General features: G+C 46.9%; 1 protein-coding gene across 2 annotated transcripts in view; it reads left to right on the forward strand.

Annotated features, from left to right (window-relative positions):
• arhgap46a (Rho GTPase activating protein 46a) overlaps positions 1-12,684 on the forward strand; it is a 34,777-nt gene that overhangs the window by 19,394 nt on the left and 2,699 nt on the right. Inside the window, exons 3-7 of one of the 2 annotated variants that reach the window (XM_044348647.1) lie at positions 3,931-5,365; positions 8,246-8,912; positions 9,177-9,269; positions 11,490-11,563; positions 11,858-12,057. In XM_044348647.1, the coding sequence (XP_044204582.1) occupies positions 3,931-5,365; positions 8,246-8,912; positions 9,177-9,269; positions 11,490-11,563; positions 11,858-12,057 (2,469 nt within the window). The remainder of the gene's footprint in view (positions 1-3,930; positions 5,366-8,245; positions 8,913-9,176; positions 9,270-11,489; positions 11,564-11,857; positions 12,058-12,684) is intronic. The other variant, XM_044348648.1, reaches the window with a different exon arrangement.

Here is a 12,684-nt window from a genome sequence, read left to right on the forward strand (position 1 = left end):
GGAATATTCAGAACAGTGACAGAAGTATCTGGGACTGTGTTTGTGGATGTGAGACACCAGAACTGCCAAGACTAATTGGAATTTGCTGACCGTTAAGTTGATTTGCTGCCCTGGACACCAATCAGATTACCCCATTGGTTTCCAAAGGGCCTCTAACTTCATTTTATCTTACATTTCTCTGTCCTGTCTATCCTAAAGGTCTCACGTGTCTGTTCCACGCTCTGAATGAAGGGGTTTGTAAGCGCATATGGGCATATCATAGGTGTGTGGCACGCACATCCGCTGTGTGCTTGAGAAATAGTTGAAATGGAGATGATCTCTTTGCAAACGGCTAGAGATCTAGAAAAATTCAAAGAGAGTTTTTACACCCCCAGCGATAATTATCATCTCTTTTTTTAACCTCTGTGATAAATTGCTGTGCATAATCCCCTCCTTCAGCTAACATTCAACAAACACCTGACAGGCAAGCTACTAGCAGGCAACACACCCTTTCTAAACAACTTTCATCATGGTTGGAATAAAGTCCAGGCCTGTTCAGGGTTACGTAAGAGCCTGTCTGTTTGCCTGACTGAGGTTGAAGATGACTCTTTCAGGTTCAGCCCCTGTCCTACCCCCCTCTCCCCCCCCCCCCACTCCTCCTTGCACTCCATTGCTGTCGTTTAGAGAAGCGTCTCCGTGACAATGGTACAACCATGCATTGTGTGAGGCTCACCACACTGCCGCAGAGGCCCCTGAATGAGCTCTGAGGAATTCCAGCCTTCCCGCTCATTCCCTTGCTGCACTCTCCCACGACTAATCCCCACCCCTTCTCATTTACACATGCTCACACCCTCCTCTCTTGTCTCTCTGTTCTCCCTCACCCATACCCCCCCACCACCAGTTGGTCTCCCCACTTTTAGGCCTGTTGTATTTTCTCACCATTGTACTGTTCTTGTCTCTCTTTCGGTCCAGGGTTTGTAATCATACTTTATTTGGTTGACCTGGGCTTTACTGATATGTGAGTGTTGTTCTAGCTGTGTAATGGGATTAGAGGCTTTGGATAGAGATCGAAGACACTGTACAGCCTTACTGTTAGAGTTGGCTACTGGCCCCCATGCGATCGTGATGATCATCACACCAAACTCCCTGCTAGCACAATGTGTCAGTGCTGAAGGGGGTGAACATACCCCCTTTTGCTGAGCCTGACTGGGACAATGGCAGGCAAACAGCAGAGACAAAGCCTGACAAAATCCCTCTTTCCCAACACTGAGAGCTGGACTTAGCAGGGTGCTCCTCACAGCCATATGAATGTGTTCAGTTTCAGTCCCTGAAGGATAGGCCGTTTACTGTTGCTACTGAATATATTATATGATATACTTTTGTGTGTGTGTGTGTGTGTGTGTGTGTGTGTGTATGGATAGGCAGGAATAACATAGAAGGATGAAATTTTTCAGGAGACAGTGTTGTATTTTTTGGACATGAAGATGAAAGGGCAACTTGGTTCCAAGGATATAGAATTTCTAATAAATAAAGTCAAACAAATTGTAAAGTTCTACAGTAAATATAATTAAGATTAAGCCCATATTTCCGCCCTCAGTGCAGTGTGTGAACATTACATTAGGCATTTCCTGTTTGTGTTACATACGGGGAAGCCCTCTCTCCAAACCTCCAAAGGACCTCCTCGGACAGGAAGTAGTGGTCACTTCTCTCTCAGGGTCAGTCCTCATAAAGTACGTCACCCACCCACAGAGAACATAGAGGACAGAGTCATGATTTTTTTTTTTTTCTTTTTCTTTTTCTTTTACAGTCCGCCATTACATGAACCCCATAGATTGTTTTTTTTTTGTGTGAGCAACAAGGTTTGATGTGTTTGTAGATAATGGAAGCGGAATTTGATTATTGTGGTTTAATGTGTGAGGTCTGCTGTGTTCTTTGGCAGTCCAATTACAAGAAAAGCCTTGATGTTTCATGTGTGAGCTGTTCCTGCCGTAGCAAACCGGTGCTAAACAGTCAACCCCGCGTCAACTGCCAAGGTGGGAAAGATTTTGTAGCATTTGTATCGCCTCCTCCTGCCTGACAGGACCAGAGTGAGAAAACATACACCGTTTCAAAAGAGTACAAACAGTGGCTTCTCACGTTTACAGCTGTCACTTATCAACCCCCCTCACAGCCCTGTATAACCATACACAGTCACACTTGATTGTAACAACTAAACAGTGGTGGTTTGAGGTGAATCCCATCCATCAGAGCTTCTTGTCTTCACACGTGTCTGTCTGTGTGTGTGTGTGTGTTATGTGTTAGGCAGTAAACTGTCTTGATTGGTAGTGGTGAAGGGGGGGGGCCTTGGAGTGTTCCCAACAACAGTGGTTGTGGCAGACTGTCCTGGTGCTGCGCCAGGTGGCTGAGACCCAGCTGTTTATAGACGCAGCCTGGATGGTGAATCTCTGGGACCGTTTGAAGATGAGAGCCTGTTTACATTCAAACCTCTGAGGTGGTGTGACTCATTCTATAGACCGGGGGTGGCACAGGTTCCTGAGAGAGAGAGAGAGAGAGAGAGAGAGAGAGAGAGAGGCAGAATGCTGAGCTATAGCTAGGAGGACTAAAGGAAGTTTGCCGTTGGCCTGAGGACCTCAGGGGAATTGTTTCTGCATTGTTCCAGAGAGATGTGGGGAGGAGAGGGGGGTCACTCCGCCTCTTTCCCTCCTCCCTTTGCGTCCTCTTCCTGCCGTTACAGCCCAACTCTCAACTGAGTCGTAGTGCTCTTGGAAAAGGGAAGCCTTTGAACACTAGCTCTGGCTCTACACTGGTCTGTGTTTATGTTTGGATTTACGAGGACAGAAGGTGATCAGCTTTGATTCTCATTAATCACCTAACTGAATGTTAAGTAGAGAGGGTGGAGGGAGGGAAGGTAAGTCTCATTTACCTGCCTATAAACTTACTTACCTGTTTGATTTGAGTAAGCCAGGAAGTATATTGAGCCTGTATGTTCTGTACTGCGTCACATGCGTCTTACTCAGGCCAGCCACCAACTATGTCATGTGCGTATGTGCAATAATGCCTGCTTTAGACACACTGGTTGGTGTAAGAGGGTGAGTTTTTGATCAGTTGAGGAATGAAAAGTCCTGATTGCAGGGGAAGATTATGAGGCGACAGCAGAGTGGAGGGCAGTAGACCAGAGCAGCGTGACCAGATTGATGGCAGATTGTTTTATGTTGCTGGGATTAGCAGTGCGCCATTGGGTTTGAAGTTAGCCTAGCCACTCAACCAAAAGGAGAAGAATTAACCTTTGGACCCGAGCAAAGATCTTCTCAACTGTGAACTACTGCAAACTTGACTTCTTTCAGATCAACCTCTTTTCATGTGGCCTGCTGGATTACTGTGCAAACGTTCACTCAGTGATTCAGATGGCAGACTTTTATGCCATGTGATAGTCATATATAGATGAAACCAACATTAGCTACTTCACAGATGCACAACTATTATACAGCATTACTCTATGTATATTCTCAAGACCTCAAGTCACACATGTTAGGAAGAAATGTGGACGGGTGTCAGTGAGATGTGTTGTGTTCAGTCACTTAGTATTTTTAGGCACTTGGTTCACACAACACACACAGGAGTTATTGTCTCATGGGTTTGACAAGGCTATTATGACTGCCAGACTAAAAATGGAGTGAAGTTTTTGGAGGTCAGTGAAATGTTTGGAGAAGAATTTGTGGATTGCTGCTGATTTTCCCAGCCCTGTCAGCCTGGAATTTTCTGAAACAGATGAAATGTAGCAGATGGCTTTGCGCCCATGCTTGATTGCATATGATGATAATGCTTTCATAATACTGTTGGCTTTTAGGATACTGTCTGTTGAATATGTTGCCTTTTATTTTTATCTTTATATTTACTGTTTCTTTGACTGACATCACATCTTATTCTTACTCTATGTCTTCTCTCCTTCAGAGATGCTTCTCAAAGATGGCAGCCTGCTCCTGGTTCTAAGGCGGCCATGTTGGTAAAGGTGAACAGCATGAGCCGTAGCCAGCCAAGCCCAGCTTTGCAGCAGCAGCACCTCCAGCACAGTGCACACGGCAAAGCCAACACCTTCACGCTCCACTCATCCAGCAGTAAGACCCAAGGAGGACACTTAAGCACCAACCAGGGATATAAAACTGCCCCTTCTGGCAAAATGGCAGCCGACACACGCCAGGCTCATCACCTGAGAAAAGCCAGCAATGGCAGCTTCTGTTTGGTGACATCAGAAAGTGGCCATCCTAGTCCACTCCTGCACAGGTCACAGACCAGCACACCACGTCCTGTCTCCCCCCAGTATGGTTGCACTGCCCCAATCTATGACGAGCCAGTTTCAGACTGTCCCATATATGATGAACCCCCAATAGACATGGAGGTAGAGGGGGCGCACCTGTACAACGGGCAACCTCTGTCTCGCCTGACGCCCACCCATAGCCTCCAGAAACCCAGACACCTCCAGCACCCTGGTTCATCTCATCCAGGGTCCAGACACAGGAGGAATCCTTCTGCCTCTGACTATAGCCCAGCTGGTCTGGAGTGCATCAAGCACATGGTCAACGTGGACCCCAAACAGCTCCTATCCAGCTCCCCTGTACCCACACGTGCCCCCTCCCCTACCTCCAGGCAAGACCCTGTCTTGACCCAGCCTCAGCCACATCCCCAGTCCCACGCTCATTCTTTGCCCCAGGCCCGAGGTCAGTTGAGGGACAGAGAGCCAGGGACCCCGGGCCCAAGTACACTGGACAAGAAGCACAGCTGGCGGGTGCTGGAGGCCACTGTGCAGCGCGCAATGGAGGCGCGGCACAGTAGGCAGAGCAGCCAGGCCTCGCAGGACTTCCCCTCCTCAACTCCACAGGCCACAGCAAACTATCAAGACTCTGGTTACTCCACAGGCCCCTCTCCAAGTCTGAGAAGAAAGAGCAGGAGGAGGGTGGGAGCCGGTGGCGGTGCAGGAGGCAGGCCGGGGTCAGTAGGCAGCAGTGGAGAGCTGTGCGCCCTCAATGAAAGGCTGATGGCCGAGATGAGGGAGGTGGTGAGTCGCTCCAACACCATGAGGGAGGTGAGAGCAGGACTGGACCCGGAAATGGGGGAGAGAGGGGTCGTACCTCGGACACGCTCCCCTGCAAACTCACTCAGGTGGTACGGAGGAGGAGGTGGGTCAGCTGGCAGGTGCGCATCACGAGAGGACCTCACCGGGGCTACCCGCTCACTGAGTAGGGCAGGTAACCATGGCAACCCTGCACTGACCCCTCTGGAGATACCAGGGAGGCAGAAAAGGACCTATGAAAAGGTGGACACCTTGGAGATGAGTGTCAATAGCCAGGCAAGCCTGTCTTCACCAGAGACCCCAGGACCACCCTCTCAGGTAACCCCACCCCCTGTGTGTGTGTGTGTGTGTGTGTGTGTGTGTGTGTGTGTGTGTGTGTGTGTGTGTGTGTGTGTGTGTGTGTGTGTGTGTGTGTGTGAGAGAGAGAGAGAGGTCTGAAATTAACACCTGCTAAGCACCAAATGTGGATAGATTTTCCGTTTGGCGAGTAAATCCCAGAGGACTATCTGCCACAATGGCAGGTAAATATGTGTACCAAAATAGTCATGTAATAAAATATCTGGCATGATGGCTCAGAGGAAATTACTCATGTTTGTTTACAGTGTTGACGTGTGCACCATATGTTTTTTACATGCGTCTAAACAGCACCACAAAACTGTAGGAGTGCTCAAGATGGTCTGAGGTGAAGGAGCACCAGCTACAGACTGTCTTGAGCGCTCCTAGTTTAGTGTCCCATACAGGACATTACAGTACAGTATTCAACATAATACCTTATTATCTCAATGAAATGAACAGACACAAATGTATATGTGACACAAAAAGGCATTTTATTATTTTGGCCGGTAAAAAAAGGTAATTTCGCTCACTGTGTGTGAGTTAAAGTGTTGTTAATAACAAAATAGAGTTTGTAAGAGAAAACATCATGGCTAATCTAATATTATGATACTTTCCTGCCTGATTAAGAGCTCAACTGTGTCTGTGTTATTGTGTGGTCTGTTTACCTCAGCAGGTTTGCTTGGATTCAGGTTTATTTGGTCAAGAAGTGCTCTTATTACTGATGTGTCTCCAGATTCACTATTAAATTAGAGAAGAATTCAGTCTCACTGTGTCAAATGAGGCCGAGTCATGCCTGAACAAAGCATCTGCACATTATGGACATTTTTAGCTGCTACTTTTGTATTTTTGAGTGTGTCTAGTCCTCAGAGAGCTGGAAGTGGAAGAAAGGACAGATTGTTTGGCTGTGCAGAAAATATTCCTCTTGACTATGGGGGCAGATCAGATTTTTAAAAAACCTAGACAACACAATAGATTTTGATATATTTCAACTTTGCAGAGTTAAGTACAGAGAGACCGCGTGTTGATGGACCGTGGTGACGGCTTATCTTGACGTCAAGGGTCCTTACAAAAGGTGCACATGATCAAAGATAAAAGAACTATTTTACTCTTAAAACAGTTATATAAGTAGCAGCATGCGGAGCCACTTCCAAGATCTGCTATTTGTAATCTCCAAATCCCTTCTTGCAACAGAATCACACATCATAACTCCATACATTACAGTGTTGTTTTTAGACGCAAGTCAGTCCCACTGCGCCTCTGCAACTAGAATAGGGAATGTTTGATTCATCAGGGAGCTCTTGGCTGAAAACAGTAAGGCTAATCTGTCTCTTTGAAAATAACACAAGGCATCTTGTGAGTAATGCCTCTTACATTCCAATCCTGAATGCCTAAATGTCCCCAGGACATTAGGCTGTGGGCAGGCTGGGCACTGCTGTCTATAATGGCCACAGTCCCAGCATTACCTGTCATCCTCTTACCACCAACCATCTGCCTTGCGCTGCAGGTACTGTATACTCATACGCCAGCTCTGTGCTTGGGCATCTGGGGCCCATGCCAGGCCAGAGAGATTCAGGACATGGCTCCCCTCGGTCAGGAAGGAGGGCCGCTGCGGCCCATATGGCCCAGGCTTGGCAGGGAGATGAGGAGGAGGAGGAAAGGGAGGCAGACTGGTACTAAAGCTTATTGATACCACTGTAGCGCTTTCATGTCAGACAACAGCCAAGGAGCACTGAGCGGGCCTCCTAAGTCTGTCCTGGAATGTTCTGCAGACCTGCTGTTATATCACTCACACACACTCACAGATTATGTCTTGCTATGTATGAGCAGCTCTACGTTTTCCATATTTGAACATTCTGTTCTTGCTGAAAGACCTTTGAACTAACTTATTTAAAGGACACACTTAAACTCCGACCATTTCCACAAAGACCATGAATAATTCATGTTTTTATAAGCTGAGAGTATTTTCCACTGTTTCGCTGTTGTGTCCCAACCCATAGCATGGCTAAATAAGCACCCTGTACTGGTGCATCTGTAAGCTATCTGTATAACAGTGTAATTTACTGAAAATAAAAGTTGCACAGCATTTGTCTCTTTCCTCAGCTAAGTATGTACTTTGTTGCATTTGATCTTCTGGAGTTGACCTCTGTCGCCCATTTTAAAAAAAAAACTTCAACTCTGAACGACCGTATAGGCTCTCTGCCAAAGCTTAGCCACAGATCTGCTCCATTTGATTGAGAAACCCAAAATCTAAAGTCCAGCTTGTCTGGCACTTGTCGGCTCCATATTACATCAAGGTCTCATTGAAAAGACATGTCAATGCGTTTTATGTTCCATTAGTAAATTTAAGCTTTAATTCTGGCTCGGTTTCCATGTTGTTCCTGGCTGCTTGCAGAGCATATCTGGTTACTGGCTTTCTCTATTAAAGGAGGTAAGGTGCTCCTTATGGTCGTAAACCCAACCGCAGGGATCACTGGGAGGTCTTGTGTAGAGCGTAGCTTTGCTTATGCAGGAGAGGGGAGCCTGTTGTAGGGAGAGGCAGGGGTAAGAACTGTTACGCCACTATCTGGTCACCTGCTGCTGAGGCCAGTGTACATGAGAATTTGGGGAGATTCTTTTCAGGCATTAGGAAATTAATGTGCCGATCCTGCAACAATTCCCCCTCGAGTCCCAGCACCGTAGAGTAGGCGGAAAGCAGCCCAGCTCTCAGTGTGACACAGTGCAGCTGCACATACACATACATATCGTACCTCTGCTGCACTCATGCCTCTATCCCTCTCTCTGGTCAACCTTCACCCTCCCTCTTCCTCCTCCTCTGTATAACTCTTCTTATCTGTCTCATGTCCGTCTCTTGTTCCCCTGCAGGCGGGCACCCTAGAGCTGCAGGCTCAGTTGGAGAGCAGGAAGAAAGGCATGGTGGACGGGCGAACCGCTTCCCTTGGCCCCCACCGCCCTACCAACCATGACAACAGAGAGGGAGGTGATGGGGCAGGAGGAAGAGCAGGGGGATCCTCCTACCAGCTCTCCTATGCCACCTTGCGGCAGCCCCCACCTCCGGACATGGGTATGGAGGACTGGGCCAGCAAGCACCTCAACATGCACACGCAAGGCCTGTTCCGGCGCCGTGTCTCCATCGCCAACATGCTGTCGTGGAACCGCGGATCCATCAAAAAGCCCATGCTCGTCACCAGCAACCGCGCCGTCAGGAAGGAGGCTTGCGAGATGTTCAAGCTGGTGCAGGCGTACATGGGAGACAGGCCCTCGCGTCTGGACCGCCGCCACTGTGCCCTGCTCATTGTCACCAAGTGCTGGGACATGCCAGGGCTGCGAGATGAGCTTTATGTGCAGCTGGTGAGGCAGACAACAGGTAATGCCACCCCCAGAAGCTTGGCGGCGGGCTGGGAGTTGATGGCTGTCAGCTTGGCCTTCTTCGCCCCCTCGCCCAAGTTCCGCTGCTACCTGGAGGGCTACATCCAGAGACACATGGAGCCCACCAGCGACAAGAAATGTGAGTCTCAGACTGAGCAACAGGGTGGGTCACCTTTCTTTCTTCTATACCTCCCTGAGTTGTTGTCTTATAGTCAGCATTGTTTGTGAGCCCAGAAATATTTTTTAACAAATTAACATTTATTTTCTTCTCTCCTTTTCTTTTTCCTTGTTCAATTTTAATTAAAGGTAGTCAGTGTAGTCATGATAAAAAAAAAAAAGCTGTTATTTTATGATGAGCTCAGTAAGGTGATTGGTTAATCTTTTTACCATCAGAAATTTGACCTTTGCTATCTTCTATCGTCCATAGTGACCCAGTTCATATTGGAACAGCAGGAACTGAAGCTCAAGAAGAATTCAAAGTCCAGAAAGAAGCGGAAACAGAACACAGAGGAAGAAGAGGGTAAATCTTTTGTTCATTTATTTGCTCTTCAGTCTTTTGCCCTAGATAGAGCTTTAAGATCATTGGCTCTTCAGTATTTCCCATTTGTACAAGATTATCAGTTTGACAGAGCATAAAGTAGGTAGAGTAGAGAGTCCCAAAGATGTTTTTCTACTCTCTTCAAAAGCTGTCTAGAGTCTCCAAGCAATGCAAGCCATTACAAATCAAACCTATCACTCCCTGTAGAGTGACCACTTTGAGTGGGATGGAAAATTCTGCGCTGTGCAGTTTGTCAGATGAGTACATGCTGATGTACTTGCAGACACAATGAATGGGTTTCACAGAAAGTCGGGCTGAAAAAAAAATATGTAGGATGAGAATTTCAGAAGGTTCTGTACGCGCACAATAGACGGCACTGTGAATCATATTAGTGGTCTCTCTCGCTACTTGCATGTCAGAGAGCCATTAAAGGGGATACCTACTCACCGGCACGTGCCCTCATTAAAGCAGCCCACACCGCCAGCTCTCATGATTATGTCACCACAGAGGAACCCAATCGTCTCACAGCAGACACCACAGCAGTGGCCTCACACATCGCACTTCAGTGACTCAGAGTCAGTGCTTAATGCTGAAAAACATTCAACTGACTAAGAGGTCATGGAGAAACCCTAAAGTTTCTGACTAACTCGAAAGGTCTTCAGAGAGGGGAATCTTGATGATGGCCAGCAACCAGAAAAAGGCTCACATGTACAAAAACAGCATAATAAGAGCTGCTGTTTGCTTGATGAATGGAGGAGCTGGGACACATACATTGTCTGACCAGAGCAATGAGCAGCTGTGAGCAGCAGGAGTGGGAGTTGCATGTGGGAACTGGAGGCTCTTGCTTGGAGACAGACTCTATTGGGCTCGGGGGCGCATTGGTTTCAGCCAGCGCTTGGATGAGCGTCTCGTAGACAGAAACCAAGACGAGACAGAAGTTGTCTCCTCAACATTCTTTAATGGCTGTTTTTTTTTTTTTTTCTTGTTAAGAATATGTGCAGACAGGTGTCATGCCGTTCTCTGGTACAGTACACTCAAGCTCCTAATGAGCTTGCATTTCTCCCAGGCTTTGGTTGCCTGGCTGTTGTTGTTTTCATGGCATCAAACCTGATGTAAATATAGACCACCAGTAATTTCCAAACCCTTTCTCACTGCAACACAGGGCTCCATACTCTTGCTTTTCTCCCAGAGAGTGAGCAGTCGCTATATTGGGAGCTTTTGGGGTGGTGGTGGTGGGGGGGGGAGTCTTCTCCGAGATCAAGGGCAAATTATTGGTATGATCTCTCTAATTAGACATAATTATAGTCGAACTTGGTCAGATTAGCAGCAGTTGTGAGCATGCATGGGAGTCACCTGTTTGCCATAAATCTTGGGGCTTTGACTGTAGGGAATATGATGGAAAGTGTTTGTTACTTAGTAAAGCCCCATCAGTAAGTTTGTCTGTCTGGCCCTGGTTCAGGTACCTGATGCAGTGGAGACTCTTGGAACGGGAACAGACCCCATGAGAGCTCAGTGTTTAGTGTAAACCGTTACCACAGAGATGAAGGATAGCTTTTATTTTTATTTTATGAGTACACACCGTGGCCTATCAGTCAAGGTTTTCTGTTTGCTTTTTGATTAAGAAACAGAAATGTACAGAATCTCAATTAAAATGTTTGAGGGTGGCATCAGGTTCTTCCGTAGCTCGTGTCTCCCGTACAACCTGCCTCAGAAATCAGAGAGTCTAGGCTCTCCAGTAGCTACTTAGGGCAGGTAAGAGACAGGGAGCCTGTGTGTTTCTCATTCTCTCCAGAGGCTTTTGTCTCAGCCTATGCTGATGAATCACCTGAATGTTGGATGCGTAGGCCGGATCCTGTCTCTAAAGCTTTTGTTCAACAGCAGTAAATCTTCCCTCAGCCTGACAGTTTAGCCCGGCCTGCTCTAATCCCCATATGCTAGAATCACACTGTCAACATGTCTCTCCAATTACCATTGCCTGCCTCTCATACACTGTTTGACATCTGTGGGAAAAACACACTGCTTGTCCTGTTTGTGGGAAAGAGTGTTAATAATTTATTATTTTGTGTGTTCAGTAATGCCTGACGCTTAAGGGTTTTACCTAGGGGGTCTTTTAGGATATGGTGAGAGTGTGCGTATTGTTTCTTTTGGAGTTGGGTTTCATTGTTCCTCAGTGCTGAATTTGTCTCTTCTCTTACGTTACAGGCCTGCCTATCAGCACATACGCCAAGTTCTGTCATCGGAAATTGCAAAAGGTGGCGATCACAGGAGGCAAAAAGGTACACTAGGAGAGGAGTTAAGCTTTTGATGTTGCATTCAAGTGCTGTCAAAAATATTTTATCTCCACACGATAAAAATAGGAGTTTGAAAGTTGTGATTCGTATCTTAGTCACACTGGATACCGTCACAGTTAGACATAATTACAGGCACGCTGACACAGTCACAGGTAGAGACATAAACACAGACAGTCATAGTAACACAGCTGTAGACACAGCACAGCCATGATTAGTATCGTAGTCCCTGACAATTCCAGGTAGTAAATCTTTCGTTCTTTTCCCCGTGTCCCCTCCCAGGGGCTACGTAAGCCCACCTTGGAAGAGATCGACCACAGCAGGCGGGCTATCGTTACCCCCTCCCTGTTTGGCAGCTCCTTGGAGGAGGTGATGGAGAGGCAGAGCGAGCTTTTCCCAGACAGGAAACTGCCCTGGGTACAAGTTCAGCTTTCCCAGTATGTTCTGGCTCTCGGAGGGGCTCAGACAGAGGGCATCTTCAGGTAAGACAGCCCCAACTCATCCAATCACATGCCTCGACTTGAGCGGTGTGAGAGAGGTGGAGTCTAGGAAATTAGAGGGGATCTTATGTACTGTATGTGTGTGTAGTGTATTGTATGTATAGCGTATATAAACAAATGTGTGTGTGGTCTCCTGTATCCCCTTATATCAAAGTAGGCTCTCCCTGTGTTCAGTACACAGAGCAGACAGCAGAACAAACACAGCCCTGCTTTGCTGCTGAGACCTGCACTGTTTAATTTGATACTTCATAATGTGAGTTTACATTACTGCTTAAGCTTACAAGCACGTGGGAGCTTCACAACTGTGTGTTTGTGTAGAGTTTTCCCCCAGCAAATTTCATTCTGTTACATCTTGTTTGGAAAACTGTTTCTTTTGGTCAAACATACTATATACGGATCTCATCGTGAAACTCTGCTTCCCTGAACACTGCGTTGTTTGGTTATATTATGTCTTTTCTGTTTTTGTTTTGTTCCAAAGAAGCACTGCAAACAAAGAGCAGTACTTTCAGCCACCAGGCCTCATTTGAAGCCAATTGGGTGTACATAAGTAATGGATTTGCTGCAGGGCATGAAGTAGAAGTAGAGATAGAGGTAGGGGTCCCCCTTGTG

The sequence above is a fragment of the Thunnus albacares genome, chromosome 4 (genome assembly GCF_914725855.1).
Source record: "Thunnus albacares chromosome 4, fThuAlb1.1, whole genome shotgun sequence".
In the NCBI taxonomy this organism is placed as follows: domain Eukaryota; kingdom Metazoa; phylum Chordata; class Actinopteri; order Scombriformes; family Scombridae; genus Thunnus; species Thunnus albacares.